The sequence below is a fragment of the Lytechinus variegatus genome, chromosome 2 (assembly GCF_018143015.1).
Source record: "Lytechinus variegatus isolate NC3 chromosome 2, Lvar_3.0, whole genome shotgun sequence".
Lineage (NCBI taxonomy): Eukaryota > Metazoa > Echinodermata > Echinoidea > Temnopleuroida > Toxopneustidae > Lytechinus > Lytechinus variegatus.
The window spans coordinates 34449659-34471426 of NC_054741.1; the positions used below are offsets into that span (position 1 = coordinate 34449659).

General features: G+C 34.1%; 1 protein-coding gene across 1 annotated transcript in view; it reads right to left on the minus strand.

The window, feature by feature from the left end:
* LOC121407929 (Fanconi anemia group A protein homolog) overlaps positions 1-20948 on the minus strand; it is a 51936-nt gene extending 30988 nt beyond the window's left edge. Inside the window, exons 1-10 of the mRNA XM_041599180.1 lie at positions 20829-20948; positions 7795-7928; positions 7461-7587; positions 6525-6694; positions 5836-5928; positions 4403-4607; positions 3369-3442; positions 2420-2453; positions 1044-1202; positions 27-169 (exon numbers count right to left, since the gene is read on the minus strand). Coding sequence (XP_041455114.1) covers positions 27-169; positions 1044-1202; positions 2420-2453; positions 3369-3442; positions 4403-4607; positions 5836-5928; positions 6525-6694; positions 7461-7587; positions 7795-7928; positions 20829-20883 — 1194 coding nt within the window. The 5' untranslated portion in view covers positions 20884-20948. The remainder of the gene's footprint in view (positions 1-26; positions 170-1043; positions 1203-2419; positions 2454-3368; positions 3443-4402; positions 4608-5835; positions 5929-6524; positions 6695-7460; positions 7588-7794; positions 7929-20828) is intronic.
* Positions 20949-21768: the final 820 nt, after the last annotated feature.

Genomic DNA, 21768 nt, shown 5'->3' on the forward strand with positions numbered 1-21768 from the left:
AAAACAGTTTCTTATACTGTACATACTTCCTCTTGATCCAAGACTCTTCTAAGTAGTCCCACAGCATCAGTTTCTTGTAGTGGTATTAATAACTGTCTGAACAAACCCAGAATACACGGGGATGCCTTGGCAAAACTCCACTCATGCTGCTTACTAATGGCATCTGTAACTGTTAGCAAAAAAAATAAAGCAAAATAATTTATAATTAAAGCATTGAACTTGGATGTATGGAAATGAATCAGATCAATGGTGCAGTCGAAAACGGCCGTTTTTATAATTTGTACAAGATTCTTGGTGTGGTTCATATAGGAAACCGTAAACAGCCATTTTCAACTCACCATGCAGACACTGTAGGGGAAATGTCACTGCAGCATAAGTAATATCTTCATGTATTTTTGTACAAGATTCTTGGTGTGGTTCATATAGGAAACCGTAAACAGCCATTTTCAACTCACCATGCGGACACTGTAGGGGAAATGTCACTGCAGCATAAGTAATATCTTCATGTATTTAAAAAGGATCAGATATTCACTGACTTTTCTTTTTAGCTTGATTTGTGTGGATTGTCACATATTCATCATTTTCCTATTCTGTAAGTTCAAAATTCGTAAAGATAATCTTTAGTTCAATGTAACAATAAATATACTGATATCAATATTTTTTTCAAAAAGTCTGACTATTTCTTATTCTATTTTCAACATGGAGTGGATCTCGATGTATTAAAACTGAAAAACTGTGTGATAATGATGCAATTTGCAAACACTGTTAAAAGTAGCATATGCCAGGGATTGAGTCTACTTATCAACATAAATTTCCTTCTCGACAGAACAATACATAACCCAAATCAAGCTTACCATACAAAGATTCCCTCACTTTCATTTAACCACTACAACATTTTCTGCATCTACATCTTCATGTATAACCAATCAATCTAGGTATCTATTTAGTATCCTAATCTACTGTTATTTGATATATTTCAACACATACTTCCTTCAAATTACCAGAGAATAACACGTACAGACTTGAGATTAAGACAAAATCACCTGAAAAGGCTGGATTGTGGCACAAAAGTTGGGTGATATGACGGAGAGAAAACTGTTGGCAGGATTCTTTCGTGACACGCCTCTGTATCTTTTCCATCGGCAGCAAGCAATCATGACTGTCGATCCCTGCATCCCTGTCATGGCCTGCTTCAATCAATTCTGAATTGAAAATGACAAAAAACAAATTAACACAATCACTGGCAGGCAGAGATATCATGCTCAAAGTAGAAATGGCACTAATCACATCTGTAGCCTTTCAAAGCATAGAGCTGTTTCAAAGAAATAATGCAATGATTCAAAGTGCCATAACTTTGTTATTCCTTGTCTGATTTGATGAAAGTTTCAGTGTTTTGTTGTCTGATTTTTCTGTATCTGTATCTGTTCAACTCATACTATTTTCAGCCTGGAGTAACCCTTCAAACTCATACATAAATGTCCGTTGCATAAAGAGTTGCATTTAAACGCAAGTAAAAAAAAATCAATCACAAGTCCCAAATGCGTGCTGTTAATTGGTAGAAAATCAAGTTGAGCTGATTTTTAGTTGCGATTGATTGCAACTCTTTCTGCAACAGGCCGCAGAGCTGCCAACCTTATAAAAGCTGAAAATCAGTATTTCGGTGAGATCAGTATTTTCAAAGAAATGCCATAGGACAACACATAAAACTGGAACTTTAGAAATCATTTTTTTGCATGAAATAATCCGTATTCTCATATTTCAGTAGTAAATACAGAGAATTTGTACTACTTGGCAGCTCTGTATGTCCTACATTCATTAGTGTATGATTTAAAATAAATGAAATGTATGGAAGAAGTATTGATAAGAATTGCAAGTACAAGTACTCACAACATGTTCATGCACCTTCATATTTAATAGAGGTTTATGTGCTGCAATAGTAGATCCAATGCAATGTATATCAAGATTCAGGGCTCTGTACACTGTAAAAGCTAATGGGTAAAATTTTAACCAGCACAAGGGTTATTATGTGTCCAACCAATTTGGGGCAGTATTTCACCTTATGTGGGAAACGTATTGTCCAGTAAGGTTAAAAAAATAAGCAGCAATTACTTTACAATGGGCAAAATTTTCATCACACTGGATAAATAAAAGTGCCCAAAAGAAATGCCCAATGTCAGTTGGACACATAATTACCCTCATGGAGCATTTTTAACCCTGTATTTTTTAGAGTGTATTGCAATCAATCACTATATAGCAACAGCCAATCAAATTCACTGTTGTATGTGTCTTTGGTTGACAGCACTGACCAGGCACCAATCAGCAGTGTTCTTTCATATTTGCAATCCATTTTAAACCTTTTTGTTTATGGGGCCCACACCACAGTCGACAACATTGTGGGAGACAATCTTAACATACTTACTTGCAAGCACTGTGTCCAACATTCCTTTCACAGACTATACAAAACAAGAAAAACAAAATATACTATATCATAGGATGATCCAAATGACAATCAAGAATTAAGTCATGCTTAAAGTACTGACAGGCATGCAATGTGATCTCAGTAGCACCTTCCCCCTGTGCTTGATCTGACCAATGCAGTTATGAATTTGATGCTAGCTGCAAATGAGAATTTGAGAGTGATTTCTTAATCAGATTAATTTATTTGTGAAACATCTCCCCCGGTAATTTCAAAACATTGAAAATAAATGACCATTCTAACACAAAGGATGAGGTTGTTTTTTCAGAAATGAATAATAGAACTCTAAGCACATTATATATTTTAATCATTGCATTTGGAGAAGGTAAAAATAGAAACATATAGCAAAGCTTCTAGAAACACACGTATCAAAATAACATCAACAATTTTTTTTCTCAAGGCGTTCCTTCTTAAAAATAAAAGAGTATAAGATAAAATATAAATTATCGTCAGGAGACTGAAATTGCCCCTTAGTCAAAGTGATTTGTAAATTGATTGTAAATAAATATCAACAAGGTATAAAATAGCTATACTAAGTCAATCATTTGACACAATAACTAAAGGGACATATGATGAAAAATCAGTCAGTGAATGAATATCAACGCTAATACAAGAAAATGAATTAACAGGTGAAATATTGGCTTTGACTTTGAATGAGACCAAAAAAAAAAATGAAATTGAAGCCCACTTCATAAAGATCTAACTGAATTTATGAAACTAAAATATATGTGTATATGGTGAATTACATATGTGTGTGTTCTTGAATAGACAACATTTTCTAACAGGTTTTACTTTGCTGCTGGGGAATCTGGCAAAATATTTCTGCAAGTGATTAAATTTGCATCTCACCCCAACTTGAAAATACTAACATACTATAGTATGTACTTATTACCTTAGAAGTAGAGTCCCCTGCAAATGAAGTATCTTTGCCTGGATATGCAATGTGGATCAAGTGTATGAGAGTGTCTATAAGAGATCACAGAGAGAAGGAAAAAAACATGGGGTTAAAAACTGCATACATGAACCTGGTGGATGTCTCCTACAGCTGTTCATAAGTCAAGAGTGACTTTAAGAACGACTGGTGACCCTTTCTCAGGAACTAAATCAATGTCTAAGGTGGGAATCTGGGGAGCGTTTCATCAACATTTTTGTCCAACAGGTTGTCAGATCCGACATCTTTCCTTGAATCTGATTGGCTAAGAAGTACTTTTACTATGGTAACTGTCGGATGAAATGGGACTTGTCGGATAAAACGTCCGACAAGTCCTTTCATGAAACACTACCCAGGTGTGTATCCCTCACCCCCCAAAAAAGGTTCACCAGATCAAAATCACTTGCAATACAAGCAGCTTTATGAAATGCCCACCAGGTTTGAAGTTGATCTGTAACATGGTTCTTCTTCTTCAGTTCTCACAAGAACAAGACATTTGAACGTATACAATACATACTGTTGCCTCCAGCTTTGACCTTTGACCTACTGACCCCTAAGTCTAATTAGATCATCATCACTCCCATACACATACTTGGTTTTGGACCAAGTTTGTAACTGATTGGTCACACATGTATCAAATTATTGCCAGAACGTTTACAGGCAGGACGAATGGATGAACCTACAGATTTGTCGAAACCATAGTGCCTTCAGCAAACATCTACGCTCAGCGAGGCATTTAAAGAAGGAACCAAAATAAACGAGGTTTCATTATTAAAAACTAGCAGAATGGCCTCGGTTTTCTAGCCTGCATATAAATCCAATTCAATACAGCAGCAATATTGACCATGTGACATTTAAATGTCAAACATTTGTTTTCAGTGATTTTTTTTAAGCAGAAAATTCTTGACTCTATTTTAGGCATTAAATTTCCATATTTAACTGAAACATTATCTAAATTTGTCTATGAATGTTATGACCATAACTATTATCCTTACCAATAAAGACTTGTCGTGACACCTCACGGGTGTCCCCTTCTCTTTGCCGAGTTCCTGTCATCAAATTGGCAAGGTCTACTGCCACATGATGCAGGATTGTTGGATGGTCTAGGTTAGCGGTCACAAAAAGGTCAAAGGTCATGATAGATTCCCTATCGAGATGCCACAATAGCCACGGTGGAAACTTAGCGTTACTGCTCTGAATCTGGATATATAATTGATATATGAAGGTAGTCAACATCTTTAACGAATAAAAAATCGGTGTGGTTAAATTTAATAAAGTAATGTTTCAAAGACACGTAATGGATCAAGGTAAAATGCCATGTACCGCTCAACAACTCCAATTACAAATGAAATCTTTTCGAAAATATTTTCAATGAATTCCAAATAGCTTCAGTATTCATTGATTTATGATACTCTTCTGTATTATAACAATAAATAATAATAGGCATTTATATAGCACCATCTATCTAGAAATATTCTATTCCGAGGCGCACAAGAAAAGAAAGATTGGATGAGTGTCAAAGTGCCAATATGTATATAACTTCCTGTTATCTTTTCAATCATTCACCTTTTCCATGTTCACCAACTCCCCCCGATGACATCTACATTAGGAATATCAGATACCCCTATACCACTGACTATGAGAGACCAACCCCTCAGTGTGTCAGCTGGCTTCATGGAACAAGGTTTCCAAGTACTATGACTCATACTACCAACTTCAGTCATGAATTTACAGTTTTTGCATAATTTTTTTTTTTTGGGGGGGGGCGCAAATCAAAATAAAATATCTGTATAATTCAGTGTTCTTTACAAATGGCTCCTTTTCAAACATGGAATGGGTTCATCTGTCTGTAGCTTGTTAATAATTACTATCAATAAAAGAAAGTGCTTACAGGGCTTGTGTAAATATCACTAAAAAATCATTACCGAGAGAGGGGCACAAGATGCCAAATTCAAATTTTAACAGCTGAAAATCTGCTAAATTTGAATTCTGACGTCTGAAGAAAGCATCCAATGATCATTCCACTGATGTAATATTGTAATGCTGGATGGTGCTGGTGTATAATTGACATTCTAAGTTTCTGATCCTTTCCTGATACATTTTATATCGCATTCAAATGGGAATTTCAATATGACTTTAGTAGCACTTCAATCTTTTTGGAACAGGGACGCAACATTTGCCTCTGCAACATTTACTCCGGTCTTAATATCTCCAAAGACATAGGGTTAGATTTATAGGATTGTAATAGAGTGTTGGTTCAGAATAATGTAAAGATAAGAATAAGGGGTGATTTAACTATGGAGGTTAGGTTTTAAGTCTGGCTTAATGTACAGATTTTCCATTTGAGCAATTGTTGCCGGAGCAAATGTCTTGGAACCTTTTGGAACACTCATCCCCCTCATGTTATTTGTAAATATTTCTGTCTCACCTGTACACTCAGTGCTTCAATGAACTGCCCTCTGTGAAAGCTATGTGCGGTGTCCAATCTTTTCATCAGACTTACTACAAGGTCAACCTTTCTCTGAAATACACAGCAAAGATATTTCAATCATGCAAAAAAAATAGAATATGCATTGAAATAGCAAAATACACTTTACAAAATTATTCAACTGATCCAAAAGACACAAAAACATCTATTTTAATATCAATAAAACATGTAATGAGAGGGAATCAAATTCATACTTATGATTTAACACTTTATGATAAAACATGACTGCAAGAAGACCTGACAAATTAAATAAAGAAAATCTATTACAAAATTTAAGGATTCCTATATTACAAGCTTATATTTTTCAAGATTCCAGACCAGTCATGCTATTATTCTTGTAAAATGATTGCCTATCGTTTTACTTTAAAATACAAATGTCATATTAGGTTATTTTATTTATTGAATTGTGTTCCTTAAGTCTACGATTATGTTATATATATTTTATTATGTTTTGCAGTATTTTCAACCTTGTTATGCTATAATTGTCATACTTATGTTGTGAAACCGAAATCAATTAAAATCTGTATTTTTTCTAATGGATTGATTGGAAATTTGAAACTTTATATTGGTTTCAAGGAAATCGTATTATCACACATTTAAAAGCAACCATGTTATAACTTAAAACTAACCTTATAATCTGAGTTGAGATATGGCAAGACTAGTTCCTGATCTTCTAACCGTTTCTGGTTCATGATGGTGTTCTCAGTGAGTAGTGTGGCACATTTCTTAGAAGCTAGTCGAGAGATGGGAACACCAGTCAAGCTAGCTTGATGCTCCAGGCATGATGTAATTGAATCGACTGTATTGCAGGAAGAGTCAATGGTAGTACCATATGTGAGATAATATTGACTGGCTTTGAGGGAGATATACCCCAAAGTAGTCTTATACTGCCTGTGTCTTGATGAGGCTATACATTTTTTTCTTCAGAAAATGCATTAAGTTTATTTTTCAAGTACCACATCTGCTTTCACTTCCATCCCTCAAAACCTTCATTAAAGGTGATTAATACCTCTACCCAACCTGTAATATACCTCAAATACCTCTAAATATATAAGTAAAAATAGTATTTTCCCCTGATTTATTGCCTTATGTCAATACAATGGCAGCAGAGTACCTGACACAATGAAAATGGGTCTCGCACATATTTACTCCAAGAACAAAGTGTGTACTACATGCAGGTCTTGTGAGCACAGGGCAAAAAGTGAGAAAGTATAGTTCGGTCTCAAATATGTTTTCACCTGATTTTAATTGCCATAGTATGCCTTTTAACTATGGCAACACAGTACACAACACATTTTTACAAATGTGTCTTGCACGTCTTCACTCCTAGAGCAAATGTTTACCAAGTCTTGTGAGCACTGGGCAAAAACTGAGGAAGTACTTCAATCTGCACATATGGACCAACATATGAACCACCGAACTGACCTACTAAATGCTGATTGCTGTACATCACCTTGTTATGAGTTAAGATTTATTTGTTGTAAGTTTGTATCAAACTGCTGAAAATTGAGTAGCACATTGATATGAAAAGAAATTGAGCCTAATACCAATAATAGTATCATTACCTTCCAAAGTGAAATTCTTGATATCTGTGCATTCCACATTGTTGATCTGGTTCATAGAACTGATAGACGAAGCTGATGAGATGGTGTCAAGGTGCTGTTTCTTACCACTGGAAACCCCATCTGATCTCTAGATAGGAAGTACATGCATAAATGGCATAAGTAAGGTGAGTATATTTCTTTATTTTAGCAGTCCACCGGTCTGGAGGTGATTGCTTCGGTGACCAGCAGCAATGGTTGGTCACAAGTGGACCACCCTCGTTGACTCGGCCCTAGTATTATAGCAAAACAAGAAACATTATATGGACGAAAAACTGTATGCTCAGTACTGAAATACCTTTGTCTGGAAGCCCTGGACCTCTTGAAGAAGTTCCCCGAAATTGTGATGATCGTCAAGCAGATTCCGAACGGACTCTTTTAATTCTTTCCTTCGCGACTTCCTGCTTTCTCTCGGTTTATCTCGCCATGCCTCTGCAATTCAAAACAAAACAATTTAACGATAAAGTTAGATCTTAGTATTATTGTCATACTTTCCCTCAAATCATTGCACTGAAATGTATCTATTAGACGGGTCAATATATGGTTTGACCCAGAACAAATTGCAACATAAGGTTTTTCAACTGTTTCTGGCAGTATTTGACCTCAGGAATAACATACTACAAATCTACCAAAATCCGCATCCGTGAAAGTGATTATTTTCAAGATGGTGTCCAAGATGGCCGCCATTCACTGAAAATGGATATAACTCGCTCATTATCCACCCTAGAATCCTATTTTCTTCTTCTTCTGATAAAGTACAGTCCACCGACTGGTGTATTGTCATACTATATTTGGCAGGTCTGGTGTGGAGTATGTACAGTGCCATTTTAAAATATACTAAAAAGTTTCTACTTGTAAGTGCAGCTAAAAAACCATGCTCCTCTCTTAGCGAAGCAGGATGCTCTGTACCTCTTGTTTGAAGAGGCTAACAGAGGTGACATTGGGTAGTTCATCTAGTTTGGTTCATATTCCATGGTCCAGTGGGTAAAATAATTTGTTGATACTAGTTAGAGTGAATATAAGCACTCCGGTGTACTGAAATGTTTGGTGCTCTATGTTAAAAGAGAGAGTCTGCCTTTGCAAACTGATATTTTTGTAGATGAACATGAAGCAGCAGCTGCACATTTTGGTCTTTAGTTTGTTTGGATTTGTTTAGTTTTGTGTGCCTTCCATAGATCCTTGTTATCTCAGCCTGAAGGGCCTTTAAAGAACATTCAGAGTCATATTTGTTTTGAACTATTGTGCAAAATTGTGACCAGGTAATTCCCTGTCCTCTCGTGAGTTTCAGCAGTAGATCAATGACAACTCCATTAGTAATCTTATCAGCTGGTAGCTGGAGCAGATGATCCACCTCTTCTGACATTTTGGCCATGATCTAAGATACCGGCACTTGTTCACTGCTACCATCCTGCCTGTGGAGAATCTACAGGTAGGACTATGGTATGCCAATGCTGTATTGAGCACACACTTTAAAAAATCATTAAAATATCACTTTTGTGACCAAAATTACTAATTTCCATACAGTTGCAATTTATTTTTCATTAGTAACTTGGGAATAATTTTTGTATTCACCAGAGTGCTCAAAAACTTGAATTTTGGGCATATTTTTGTGTACGCCCTCTATAGGTGGAAAGTAATATGGCAAGAAAATTTTCATTTTTCAATCTCTATTTTTAATTAAGAAAAAAATAATTCAAAAAATTAAATTTACATAAGAGCCAAGTTATATGATGAATAGCTGTAATGAAAACTGACAGTGTAAGAAAATCAAGCACTTGTCCCATAGAAAAGGAGAAAATAAGCCAAACATTGCCACTCTTATTTTGCCACACATGGAGATGTAACTGAGAACAAGGTTATATCATAACCTTGTTTATATTGAATGAGTGGATACCGGTACTAAAAACCAAATAATAACTACCTGGAAGGCAAAATAATGATGCAACCTTGCTGCAAAAAACCCTCTAAACAATCGAATTATAATTATTACAATTCCATAATTATTTAGATTTTAGACCACAGTTAAGTTCATATGAAGAAAAATACCTGAGAGCATAAGTGCCATTAAGATAAAAATCATGACACCTCATGATAAATTACTGGAAGAAAAATTACCCCCCCTCCCTTTCCCAGAGCAGTGCAGAAAAAAAAATATGTGCAGATATGCAGATGATGAGTTGATAATGGGCTTGATTTTGCATTTTCAGGAATATATACTACTAATTATTTATAATCACGTTTAAATTTTAGTATTTGTGAAATAATAATTTTTATTTATAAATTGTTCTTCAAAACGGCATTGCTAACCGGATGTACGTCGTAACGAAGCGGTTCAAGGGTCAGGCCTATTATCTTTGCTTTGTTGACAAATGGATCAAGGGATCTACAGGAGATTGGTCTGGTAAGAAACTTCTTCTTCTTATATTGGTTTGAGTGGCGATTAATCATATTTGACTATTGTCGCCATTTACTCTATTAATAAAAAATCTCTCTTCTCACATAATGATATTATTACCAATAATGATGTATACACATATGTGAAATATTTTTCATGTGCATCCTTCTAATATGAAAAGGGATAATTATGGTATGTACAAATGTTTGCCGTAACTCTAGTCAAAATGGCATTATAAACAAATCTTCACCAAAAACAAACCGCTAGCTTCAGCTCAGTTCCAACTAGTTGCGCTTGCCCTGCCCTTTCAAGATGCAATCATACCGGTCAGCACAGTACATTGTGCCGATTTTTCGGACGTAAATGCCTAGGTCACCCATGCATAGACGAGGGGGCGCTAGTGTACCTGTGCTTACAGATGGGTTAAACATTAAAATAATTTGTTTCTTTTTTTTTTTAACAACAACAACTAGGCAAAAACACTTGTGGGCTTTGTTAGTTATATGTGCAGAACATATTGTATACATTATATCACACATTATTATGTATATATATATATACAGTGCGTCCCAGAATAAACGAAACCGAGATTTAGCGATCATTTATCATAACTTAATCATAAAAAGAATAGACAAATGACCTACCAATTTAAAGCTGAGAATCTCCTCTTTCATCTGATATTACTTAGGTTATTTCTTATTCACGCATGAGTGAGCAAAAACAATTTGAAGAAAGGATACCAAAAACTCATTTGGCGGGGGGTATCTGGGTTTCAAAAGGAAAACCACATTTCTGAAAAGTTCAATATCTGCTCTTCAATTTGGTGCCTAAATTACAGAAAATGGTCAAGAAATAAAAAAGTTCTGGTCATTTGAAATAAGGCTTGTATTTCCATAATTTCATGAGATAAACGTGTTTTCACCGGTTTCCCACAGAAGCTTTCGCATGGTGAACAAAAGATTTAATGCATGACTGATCGTCAACAAAACAGAGTGTCGAGTGAGTTTGAAAGCCAGCCTGGAGAACTTCTTCATTTTATGAAATTATTGAAATTCAAGCCTTATTTTAAATGACCAGAACTTTGTTATTTCTCGACCATTTTCTGTAATTTAGGTATCAAATTAAAGAGCAGATATTGAACTTTTCAAAAATGTGGTTTTCTTTTTGAAACCCAGATACCCCCTGCCAAATGAGTTTTTGGTATCCTTTTTTTCAAATTGTTTTTGCTCACTCATGCGTGATTGAGAAATAATCTAAGTAATATCAGATGAAAGAGGAGATTCTAAGCTTTAAATTGGTAGGTCATTTGTCTATTTTATTTATGATTAAGTAATGATAAATGATCGCTAAATCTCGGTTTCGTTTTTTCTGGGACGCACTGTATATATATATATATATTTTTTTTTTCTTTTCACATTAGATTTGTACAAGCATACCCTTTCATATTTCTTATAAACAATACAATATTAAAAATAGTACATCACTCCTTACTAAAACGTTTCGTTCTTGAAACGAAACGTAAAAGTGCTTTCTGTATCCCTGGATCATCATTTTTTAAATACTCCATTATTTGTCCAGGCTGTGATTCATTCAAATCTACAAGGAGCATTGATCTTTCAATTATATATTTTGGACAATGTAACAGATGTCTGATAGTTTCTACCTCACGACATGTATCACAAAACCCTGTTTGATGGATCCCTAATCTAAGTAGATCTTGGTTAAGACCAGCGACTCCAAAACGGAGACAATGGAGTACAGTTTCCTGTCTCCCTAGATTACATTTATATGTGGGTAACACTGATGGTTGCAACTCTTTCAGTGCTGAGTTAGTTTATTCCACCTTTCTTGATAAACTATCTTACAACTTTTTGAAATAAGTTGCATAATCTCTGATGTTATTTGCTTATGAATTTCTATTTTGTTTGATAAAGCTTTTTTTGCGCAGGAGTCTGCTTTTTTCATTTCCTTTTATTCCACAGTGACCAGGGATCCACTAGGTATATATCTAAACCTTTATATTTGAGTCTTGTAGTAATAGTCAGAATTTCTGTGATAATAGGATCGTCTTTCCGATTCTGTAAAGATAAAAATGCACTTAATGAATCACTGAAAATAACAACACCTATATAGGCCTAGGCCTATCTAAATATTCTATCCATTCCAGTGCAAGAATAATCGCAATCAATTTCGCCCAATAGGAGGAGGTGAAATTAGATAACCTTTTGCCTTGGTAAAAAGAAAAATAAGGTACATAGAATAAGAAGAAACATCTCATTTGTACCATTTACGGTATAGTGAAATAATTTTTATCCCTTTATACGCATTCATAGTCTTAGAAAAATAAATTCCCCCCCCTACAATTTACAAACCGATTTCACCCTAACTATGGATTTCTTAGTTAGGGAAATCCATTTTGTGTACATGGGTCTCTTATACATATATGACAGGTGGTTCAAGACTCCATGGTGATGAAGTATATGTCAAGATATTTAAAAAAAACATCATCATTGAGTCCTCAACTTCAGTTCAGACTAGGTTCAGCCACTTGTTCACTGCTACCACCCTGCCTGTGGGGAATCTACAGGTAGGACTATGGTATGCCAATGTTCTACAGGGCACACACTTTAAAAAATCATTAAAATATCTCTTTTGTGACCAAAATTACTAATTTCCATAGTACAGTTGCAATTCATTTTTCATTAGTAACTTGGGAATAATTTTTGTATTCACCAGAGCGCTCAAAAACTTGAATTTTGGGCAGATTTTTGGGTACGCCCTCTATTGGTGGAAAGTAAGGCAAAATCGTGATATAGGCCCCGCTCGAGAAACACTTGTAATCGATTATACTACCTCAATATCTAGGTTGCTAACTTCAGCTCACTATATATACTCGTGATATAGGCCCCGCTGCTGTGTTGAATGGCTCATAACGTCCGTTCGCGGGGCCTGTTTCACGAGTATAGTACTATAACCGTTATATAGGCCCCGCACTACGGCACTTCAGTCACTCCAACACAAGAGCGGGGCCTATATCACGAGTATATATTAAGCTTGCATTCTAAGATAGTCGCGAAACAGGCCCCGTCCAATGCGCTTGTCCCAGCATTCGCACGTGTGTGGGGCTCGGATGACGGCTATATTAGTATACTCGTTATCGAGGCCCCTTACACTGTTATATCATGGAAAATAACGTGGTCATGGGGCTTGTTTCCCCGCGGCCGGTGAGAATTATCATGGGCGGCACTGTAGGGTGCCGGGGGGGGGGGGGGGGGGCTTGGCAACAATTTATGTTCTAAATAAACAAGGAGAGAATATCATGGGCGGCGCTGTAGGAGGGGGCGGGGGGGGTCTCCAATTTATTTTCCAAATAAACAAGGAGAGAGGACATTAGTTTACTTCTTCAGAAATTTATTTGTCGATTTATTCGTATTAATATAGTTATTAACTTGTTCATTTATTTATCAATCGATTGTTTTTATTAATCAATGTATTAATTAAAATTCATTTGTATTCAGTGTTATGTTTTTTTTTCTTTTGTGATATAGAGTGTCAGAAGTATCATTCGTTCTAAATTATTTTTATGTGCGGAAGTTCATTTATTTCAATCTATTGTACTAGTAATTGATTAGTTAATGTATTTCTATTGATTAATAAATGTATATTCATTAATCATCTAATTTATTTGTTTTCATTTTTTTTGTGATGTAGAGAGTCAGTGGTATCATTCATTTTTAATTATTTTTATGTGTGAAATTTCATTTATTTATTCATCAATCTGTTTTAATTGATTAATTAATGAATTTTATATTTATTAATTAATCCAGGTTAATCATTTAATTTATTTCTTTTCATTTTTTTTTTCTTTAGTGAAGTAAAGAGTCAGAATCTTCATTTGCTTTTAATTATTTTTATGTGTAAAATTTCATTCATTTATAAATATATTATAATTGATTATTGTGTTTATTCATTAATCATTTAATTTATTTGTTCTCAGTTTTTTTCTTTTGTGATATAGAGAGTAAGAGTTATCATTCGTTTTTAATTCTTTTGATGTGTGGAAGTTCATTTAATTTATTTGTCAATCTATTTTAATTGATTAATTAATGTATTTATATCATTTTATTCATTAATCATTTAATATATTTCTTTTCAATATTTTTTCTTCTTTTGTGATATAGAGTGTCAGAGGTATTATTCGTTTTAAATTCTTTGTATTTTTGGAAAATAATTAATTGATTAATTCATTCATTTATTTATTATCTATATATTTATTCATTATTTTTCATCTTTTTCATCTGAGTTCTTTTGGTGATACAGGGTCATACATTTAATTTATTTTTCATTTATTTTTATTCATTCGGTTAGTTATAATGGCTATACAAAATGATGACGGCAATCATTGTAAAGCTTAGCCTATCTTCTCTTTCACCTGGTATTCTCAGAGGATTCATCGATCATTCAAGCATGAATGACTTTGACAGTTTAAAAGCATTAAAATATAATCTGAATTAAAAATAATCGTTTACCTTTTTTGAATTAGTCGTAGTTGAAGGTGTTATAGTAACCTTATTTTTCGTTACATAACAGGAATTTATATTTTGTTTAAAGGTCAAGTTCACCCCCAGAGAAATGTTGATTTAAATAAATAGAGAAATATATCAAGCTAGTATAACGCTGGATATTTCAAGTTATGATATTTTAAAGTTTCGCTTATAAGTGATATATATTATGCACAACTCATTTGCATGCAAATGATACAGTTGATGTCCCTCGCTATTTCTTTTCTTTTTTTTTTTTTAATTATGCAATATTTCATTTTCACATATTATACAATACGGGCCAACGTGAATGAACCATATGTTCAGGAGGGAATTGTTTCACTTGACAATGAGAAGAAAATTGGAAAATATAATATTTCATACAATACAATACTAAAGAAATAGTGAGTTGCGTCATCAGTTTCCTCATTTGCATACCGACCTGGATGTGCATATACTTCTATTATTTTAAATTAAACTAAACTTCAAAATGTTATAACTCTCTTAATTTACTTCCGATTTTGGTGAAATTTTCAGCGTTATGATCGTTCGATTTTCCTCTTTTTATTCAAAACAATTTTTCTTTTGGGGTGGACTTGTCCTTTAAATGTTGATGTATTTGTTTGTATTAAACTTTTTGTTTTATTTGATGTTAGACCAACCATTATCGTTAATTTCTCTTTTTTGCTTATGGATCTGATCTCTCTGTATTCCGTATTATATATATAACAAAATATATTCTGTTATCTTACTAAAGCCAATACGTGAAACTGTAGAGAGAGAGGGGGGGGGGGGGGGGCTAATGCATTACTTATTTCACGTTCTCCTTCGTATTGTTTCACTTACTTATTCATTTCCTGGTTTATTCATATACATGTATTCATTTATTCGTTCATGTTTGCAGTGTTTTGGGGAAAAAAATGTTGTCTATTAAGTGACACGATAAGGAGGCATTTTACCCTGACGCAAAGTTGATGATAAAACAGAAACATAGAAAAAAAATATTCTTAAACTAAATGTTTGAAGAAAATATTTGTTTTATTGTCTCGCATTTTGGTTAAGAACTTCGATATTCTCTAATGAAATTATCATACTTTAATTAGTGTTTATTATATGAAATTGTATTCTACCCATTTATGTAATGGATGTCTTGCTAAGATCAATTGTAATTGTCACTTTCACTTGCCCAGTAACCTGCACAATCAAGGTACTAATGGATTGATTTGTTTTCTGTTCCAATCATGAAGAAGCGAAAACGGAAATCAGCCACTTAGTTTGGTTTTTGAAAACACAAAAACGAAATCATAACGAGAAAAACGTGTTGTGATGTGGCTTTTGTATATAAAAAAAAACAGAAAAATGAAATTAGAAATACTTTTGTGCTTTATCTGATTTCTCATTCTAAATTTGTGCATTTATATAATTATTAAAAACATCAGAACATGCCACGATTTGTGACCTCATTGAATATGTATGATGCAACTGCATGACAAACAGCGCCTATAGAATTGTTGGATGTCGCCTGGAAACAGGATACTATGTTAGTATGAAACTATGTACATGTAAATCAATGTCAAATAATGATATTTGCAGATGAATCCAACATGATGCAAGCAATATCATTTTGGATATATATCGTAAATATAATGCTAAAAATAAAGTTAATTTCTTACCCTCCAGAAACTATTAAACGGACGAAACTGACAAGGTAACAAATGTCACTGAAACACAACAGTCATATCATTTCGTCTTCAAGAAATACAATTATATAAACGAAAAATAAAGCATGATCTGATTATCAAACCAAGAATTATGTAAATCTCAAATATAGAGAAATAAACAAAAAATATCCACGCCAAATGTTCGATAAACGATTAAGCAGGGCACTGGGAACGATTTTTAAGTAGGGGGTGCTGTGGGTTTTTTTATTAAGTGGCAAAAAAAAAAAAAAAATATATTATACGCCAAGATGATGGGGATTTTGGTAAAAAAAATATTGCTCCCAAATAAAAAAATAATTATAAACCTATAATTTTATGCTCCCATCTATTCAAAGAAGACAACGGTTCAAGGAAAACGCCAATACGGAAATCATTCAAAATACACTATTTTTTATTTGATTGATTTGATTTATTGTTTTCTTCTGCATCCATAACATTTGTATAATACATTTTTCATAACATAATAAACATAATATGTTAGCATTTTTGGCATAAATTGTAAATAAAGATTACTAAAAAGATAATTCCAGACAAAAATGATTAACTATATCACAATTTGCAGGAGAAGGATTGTCATCATAAGCAGATTGCTTGAAAAAAATGACAATCCCAAACTTATACTAATTGAATTAATACATTTATAACATTGATAAAGCAGAATGGGCATATTCTTTCAAATAGCTGAGGGTGATGGTGATATGATGATGTTGATGATGATGAGTTTGTTTTGCAATGGATCAAATTCTACAAGAAAAGTTAAGTGTTGAACAAGATGCCCCCCTCTCACTCCTACTTGTCAGCAGTGCTTAAAAACATACTCTTTTCGTGTCGATATATATCAACAAAATTCAACTCGAACTTCGATAGCATTCGCATCCTATTTTCAAGTGTGAAAAAAATCAGCTCGCGCCCCTTTCATATCCTGTTAATTTAATGCGTCACTGTAAAGTCCTTTTCCCTTTTTTAGTTTAGTAATTAAATATTAAATAAATGTTTGTTGTTTAGGGTTAAAGAGAGCTTAGTGTGCTCTAGTCATAGCGCTTAATACATGGATTATAATACACAAAATGTTCGCAGTTAGCGTTCTCGTTTATTTCGGCCGTATGGTAGGCCTACCTTGTAGGTAAAAATTAAAGTAAAATGTACATAAACTACCATATCACCCCCCCCAAAAAAAAAAATTGTACCTCTTCCTCTTTGAGTGGCCGACCATGGATTTCATGAATGGCAATGTGTCCAACCAGCCTGTATCCCCGCCCCTTTAAAATTACTGGACCCGTACCTGTGTACGACGCATTCAATCATGCAGACAGACCTATGCACCACCAACTTTCTTCTCAAATTTGCACCCCCTCCCCGCCCCGAAATCTCGGATCTGGGGGACACATTAAATTCCTTAAAATGAAAAATCACAGAAAAGGAAATAGAATAATTCGTGCATAAAAATAAATTATAAGAACACATTGAGACACTTTTTCCGAAATTATTAAATCTTTTAATAAAAACGGGAAATCGGGGGGGGGGAGGGTATTAGTAAGTAAATGAATACCGTGTAGGCGAAGAAAAAAATGCAATATTTGGATAGTGAATTATTAATGAAATGACGATCGATCAAATTTTTTTTTTTATTTGTTGATGCGGAATGCCGTTATTTCCAGCAAACAAAAATCCATTATCATTAAAACCATACAATCAAATACAGTTACAAACAATCTTCAAGTGGCTTAATCAGTATTAAAGGGATGGTCCGGGCTGAAAATATTTATATCTCAGTACATAGAGTAGAATTCACTGAGCAAAATGCCGAAAATTTCATCAAAATCGGATAACAAATAATAAAGTTATTGAATTTTAAAGTTTAGCAATATTTTACGAAAACAGTCGTCATGAATATTCACTAGGTGGGTTGATGATGTCACATCCCCACTTTCCGTTTTCTTATCTTACTACATAAAATCATGTTTTTTTTAATTATTTCATACTTGTGTGAATAATGTCTCCCTTATAATGAAATAAATTGCAGCTATGAATATCTAATGCACTAAATCAATTGACATTCCAATTTTCTAGTTCTTGGAGGGAAAAAATTGAATGAACCTAATTTCACATAATAAAATACAAAAGAACAAGTGGCGATGTGACATCATCAGCCCACCTAATGAATATTCATGGCGACTGTTTTCACAAAATATTGCTAAACTTTAAAATTCAATAACTCTATTTGTTATCTGATTTTGATGAAATTTTCGGCATTATGCTCAGTTAATTCTACTCTATTTATAAAGCTATAAATACTTTCATATCATACTGGCATACTGGCATATACGATATTGTAAGCTTTTTAAAAGACAAAAGATTAATAAATGGATATTTAGGTAAAAACAGAAATTGTACTTTGAAAGTAGGACCTACTTTATACGTAAAATAGATAATATGCATAATGATAGGCCTATCCCCAATTGTTGGGGCGGGGGGGGGGGGGGATAAGTCTCAGATTAAGTTGATTATATAGTGTAGATACAGCTGTATCCTCAAGCAATAATGAAATTGACCAAAAGAAAATTATTAAATCTTTCCCGAATAAATATGCCTATTCGTTTTCTTTTCTGAATGGATGAAAAGTGGGGAAGCGGGGGGGGGGGGGGGGGGCATTTATGAAAGGAAAGAAAAAAATATAATAAATTGATAATACACAGGAAGCCAGATGAATGCTACAATATTGAATTTTGAATATATACATTTGTATATAAATATATATTGACTACTTACATCCAGGTGATTATAGATATATGATACATGAATGAATAAATGGATTCTTTCGCAGCATTACGTCAAGTGAAAGATTCGGAGGAAATTATACAAGAACTATATAATTTGATTATTGATGACACCTCCCTCCCCACAAAAAATAATTACAATGAAATGCTGGGGGGGGGGCTCCAATTTATTTTCCAAAAACAAGGGGAATGATAATGAACTTCCACATATAAAAAGAATTAAAGACGAATGATGCCTCTGACTCTCTATATCACAAAAGAAAAAAATGAAGAAAAAATAAATCAAATGATTAATAGATGAATATAAATACAATAATTAATCAGTTAAAATGAATTGAATGAAATTTCACACATAAAAATAATCAAAAACGAATACCTCTGACTCTCTACATCAAATGATTAATGAATAATTATAAATACAATAACTAATTAATCAAAATAGATAGATTAAATGAACTTCCATACATAAAAAGAATTAAAAACGAATATAATACCTCTGACTCTCTATATCACAAAAGAAAACAAAACTGAAAATGAATAAATTAAATGATTAACCTGGATTAATTAATAAATCAAAAATACATTAATCATTAAAATAGATTGATGAATAAATAAATGAAATTTCACACATAAAAATAATTAAAAAACGAATGATACCTCTGACTCTACATCACAAAAGAAAAAAAATGAAAACAAATAAATGAAAATGATTAATGAATAAATATATATATACATTTATTAATCAACATAAATACATTAACTAATCAATTACAATAGATTGAAATAAATGAACTTCCGCACATAAAACTAATTTAAAACGAGTGATACTTCTGACTCTTTATATCACAAAAGAAAAAACATAAATACATTAATAAATACAATCGACTGGTAAATAAAGTCAATAACTATATTAATACATGAATAAATCGACAAATAAATTTCTGAAGAAGTAAACTAATGTCCTCTCTCCTTGTTTATTTAGAACATAAATTGTTGCCAAGCCCCCCCCCGGCACCCTACAGTGCCGACCATGATAATTCTCACCGGCCGCGGGGAAACAAGCCCATGACCACGTTATTTTCCATGATATAACAGTGTAAGGGGCCTCGATAACGAGTATACTAATATAGCCGTCATCCGAGCCCCACACACGTGCGAATGCTGGGACAAGCGCATTGGACGGGGCCTGTTTCGCGACTATCTTAGAATGCAAGCTTAATATATACTCGTGATATAGGCCCCGCTCTTGTGTTGGAGTGACTGAAGTGCCGTAGTGCGGGGCCTATATAACGGTTATAGTACTATACTCGTGAAACAGGCCCCGCGAACGGGCATTCTAAGCCATTCAACACAGCAGCGGGGCCTATATCACGAGTATATATAGTGAGCTGAAGTTAGCAACCTAGATATTGAGGTATGATCGATTACAATTTTTTTCTCTAGCGGGGCCTATATCATGAGTATGCCGAAAGTAATATGGAAAGAAAATTTTCATTTTTTATCTCTATAGTATTTTTGATTAAGAAAACAATGATTTAAAGAATCAAATTTAAATAAGACCCAAGTTCTATGAAATAGGTGTACGCTAATGGAAACTGTCAGTGTAAAAAAATCAAGCATTTGCCTCAAAGAAAAAGAGAAATTAGCCAAACATTGCCACCCTTCTTTTGCCACACATGGAGATATAACTGAGAACAAGGTTATATTATATTTATAACCTTGGTCATTGAATGAGTGGGCTCAGCGGCTGCGCTACGCCAACCGGCTAGGGTCGGGGCTCCGGCTCGACTCTGCACGGAAGCCCAGGCCATGGCACTTCGGCTGGACCGTAGGTGTGTGGCTGATCCTGGGCTGGAAAGAGATCTCTTTAAATTATTAAAGAAAAGAAAAACTCTTACTTAATATCTCATGAAGAGTGTTTGATGACTTGGGCTTAAAATGCACTCGATGCATGGTTTCCAACAATTTGCAGTACCGGTACGGTATGTTGATCCGTAACTTTCTTGCCCATCGCGCTGCAAATCTGATTATGGTAGCTTTTAGTACAAAATAAAAGGGCAAAAAGTAATAAAAAAAATGAAGAAGAATAATATAGGAAGAGGAAGAGGTAAAGAATACGAAGAAGAAAAATACGAATACGAAGAATAAGAAGAAGATAAATATACAATGATTTTTTTTCTCCTTGGTCCTTTTCTCCTTTATTCCTTCTCTTTTCTTTTTTCCGCCGCCAATATTGAAGCCGCAGCCCCTTCGCCCCCCCCCCCCTGGACGGGCCACTGACTGTAGGAGGAAGGAGAGAAGACGTAGACCTAAGGAGGAGGATGGGAAGAAGAAAAGAAATGCATCATTGTGAATACGAGTAAACTTTTTCCTTTTTTTCACTTTCTCCCTCCTGTTCTTCCAAGTTTTTTTTAATGTTTTTTTTTTATTTTACTTTTGGCGCCACCAATATGGGGCCGCGGCACCCTTCGCAGCCCCCGCCCCCCTGGATTCACTCATATTGAGAAGGGGGAAGAGAAGTAGAAGGGGAAGGAGGAGGAGGAGGAGGGGAAGCAGAAAAATTAAGACTAAGAAGAAGATGAACTTGAAGAAAAAAATACAAATCATAACATATTTGATAATTTCATGCATTTATGTGTGTATTACATATTTCTCTTTTAACCAAACAAGTTGCAGCAAGTGAATATCTTATGCATTAAATCAGTTGTCTATTCATTTTATTTTTTTCATTCTTGGTAGACAAAGCTTGAATACATGCCCGTACACATGCAGGCAGCAAGGGGGGCAGTTCTCCCCCCCCCAGAAATTTTGAAAACTTACATTTGTTTTACTGACAAT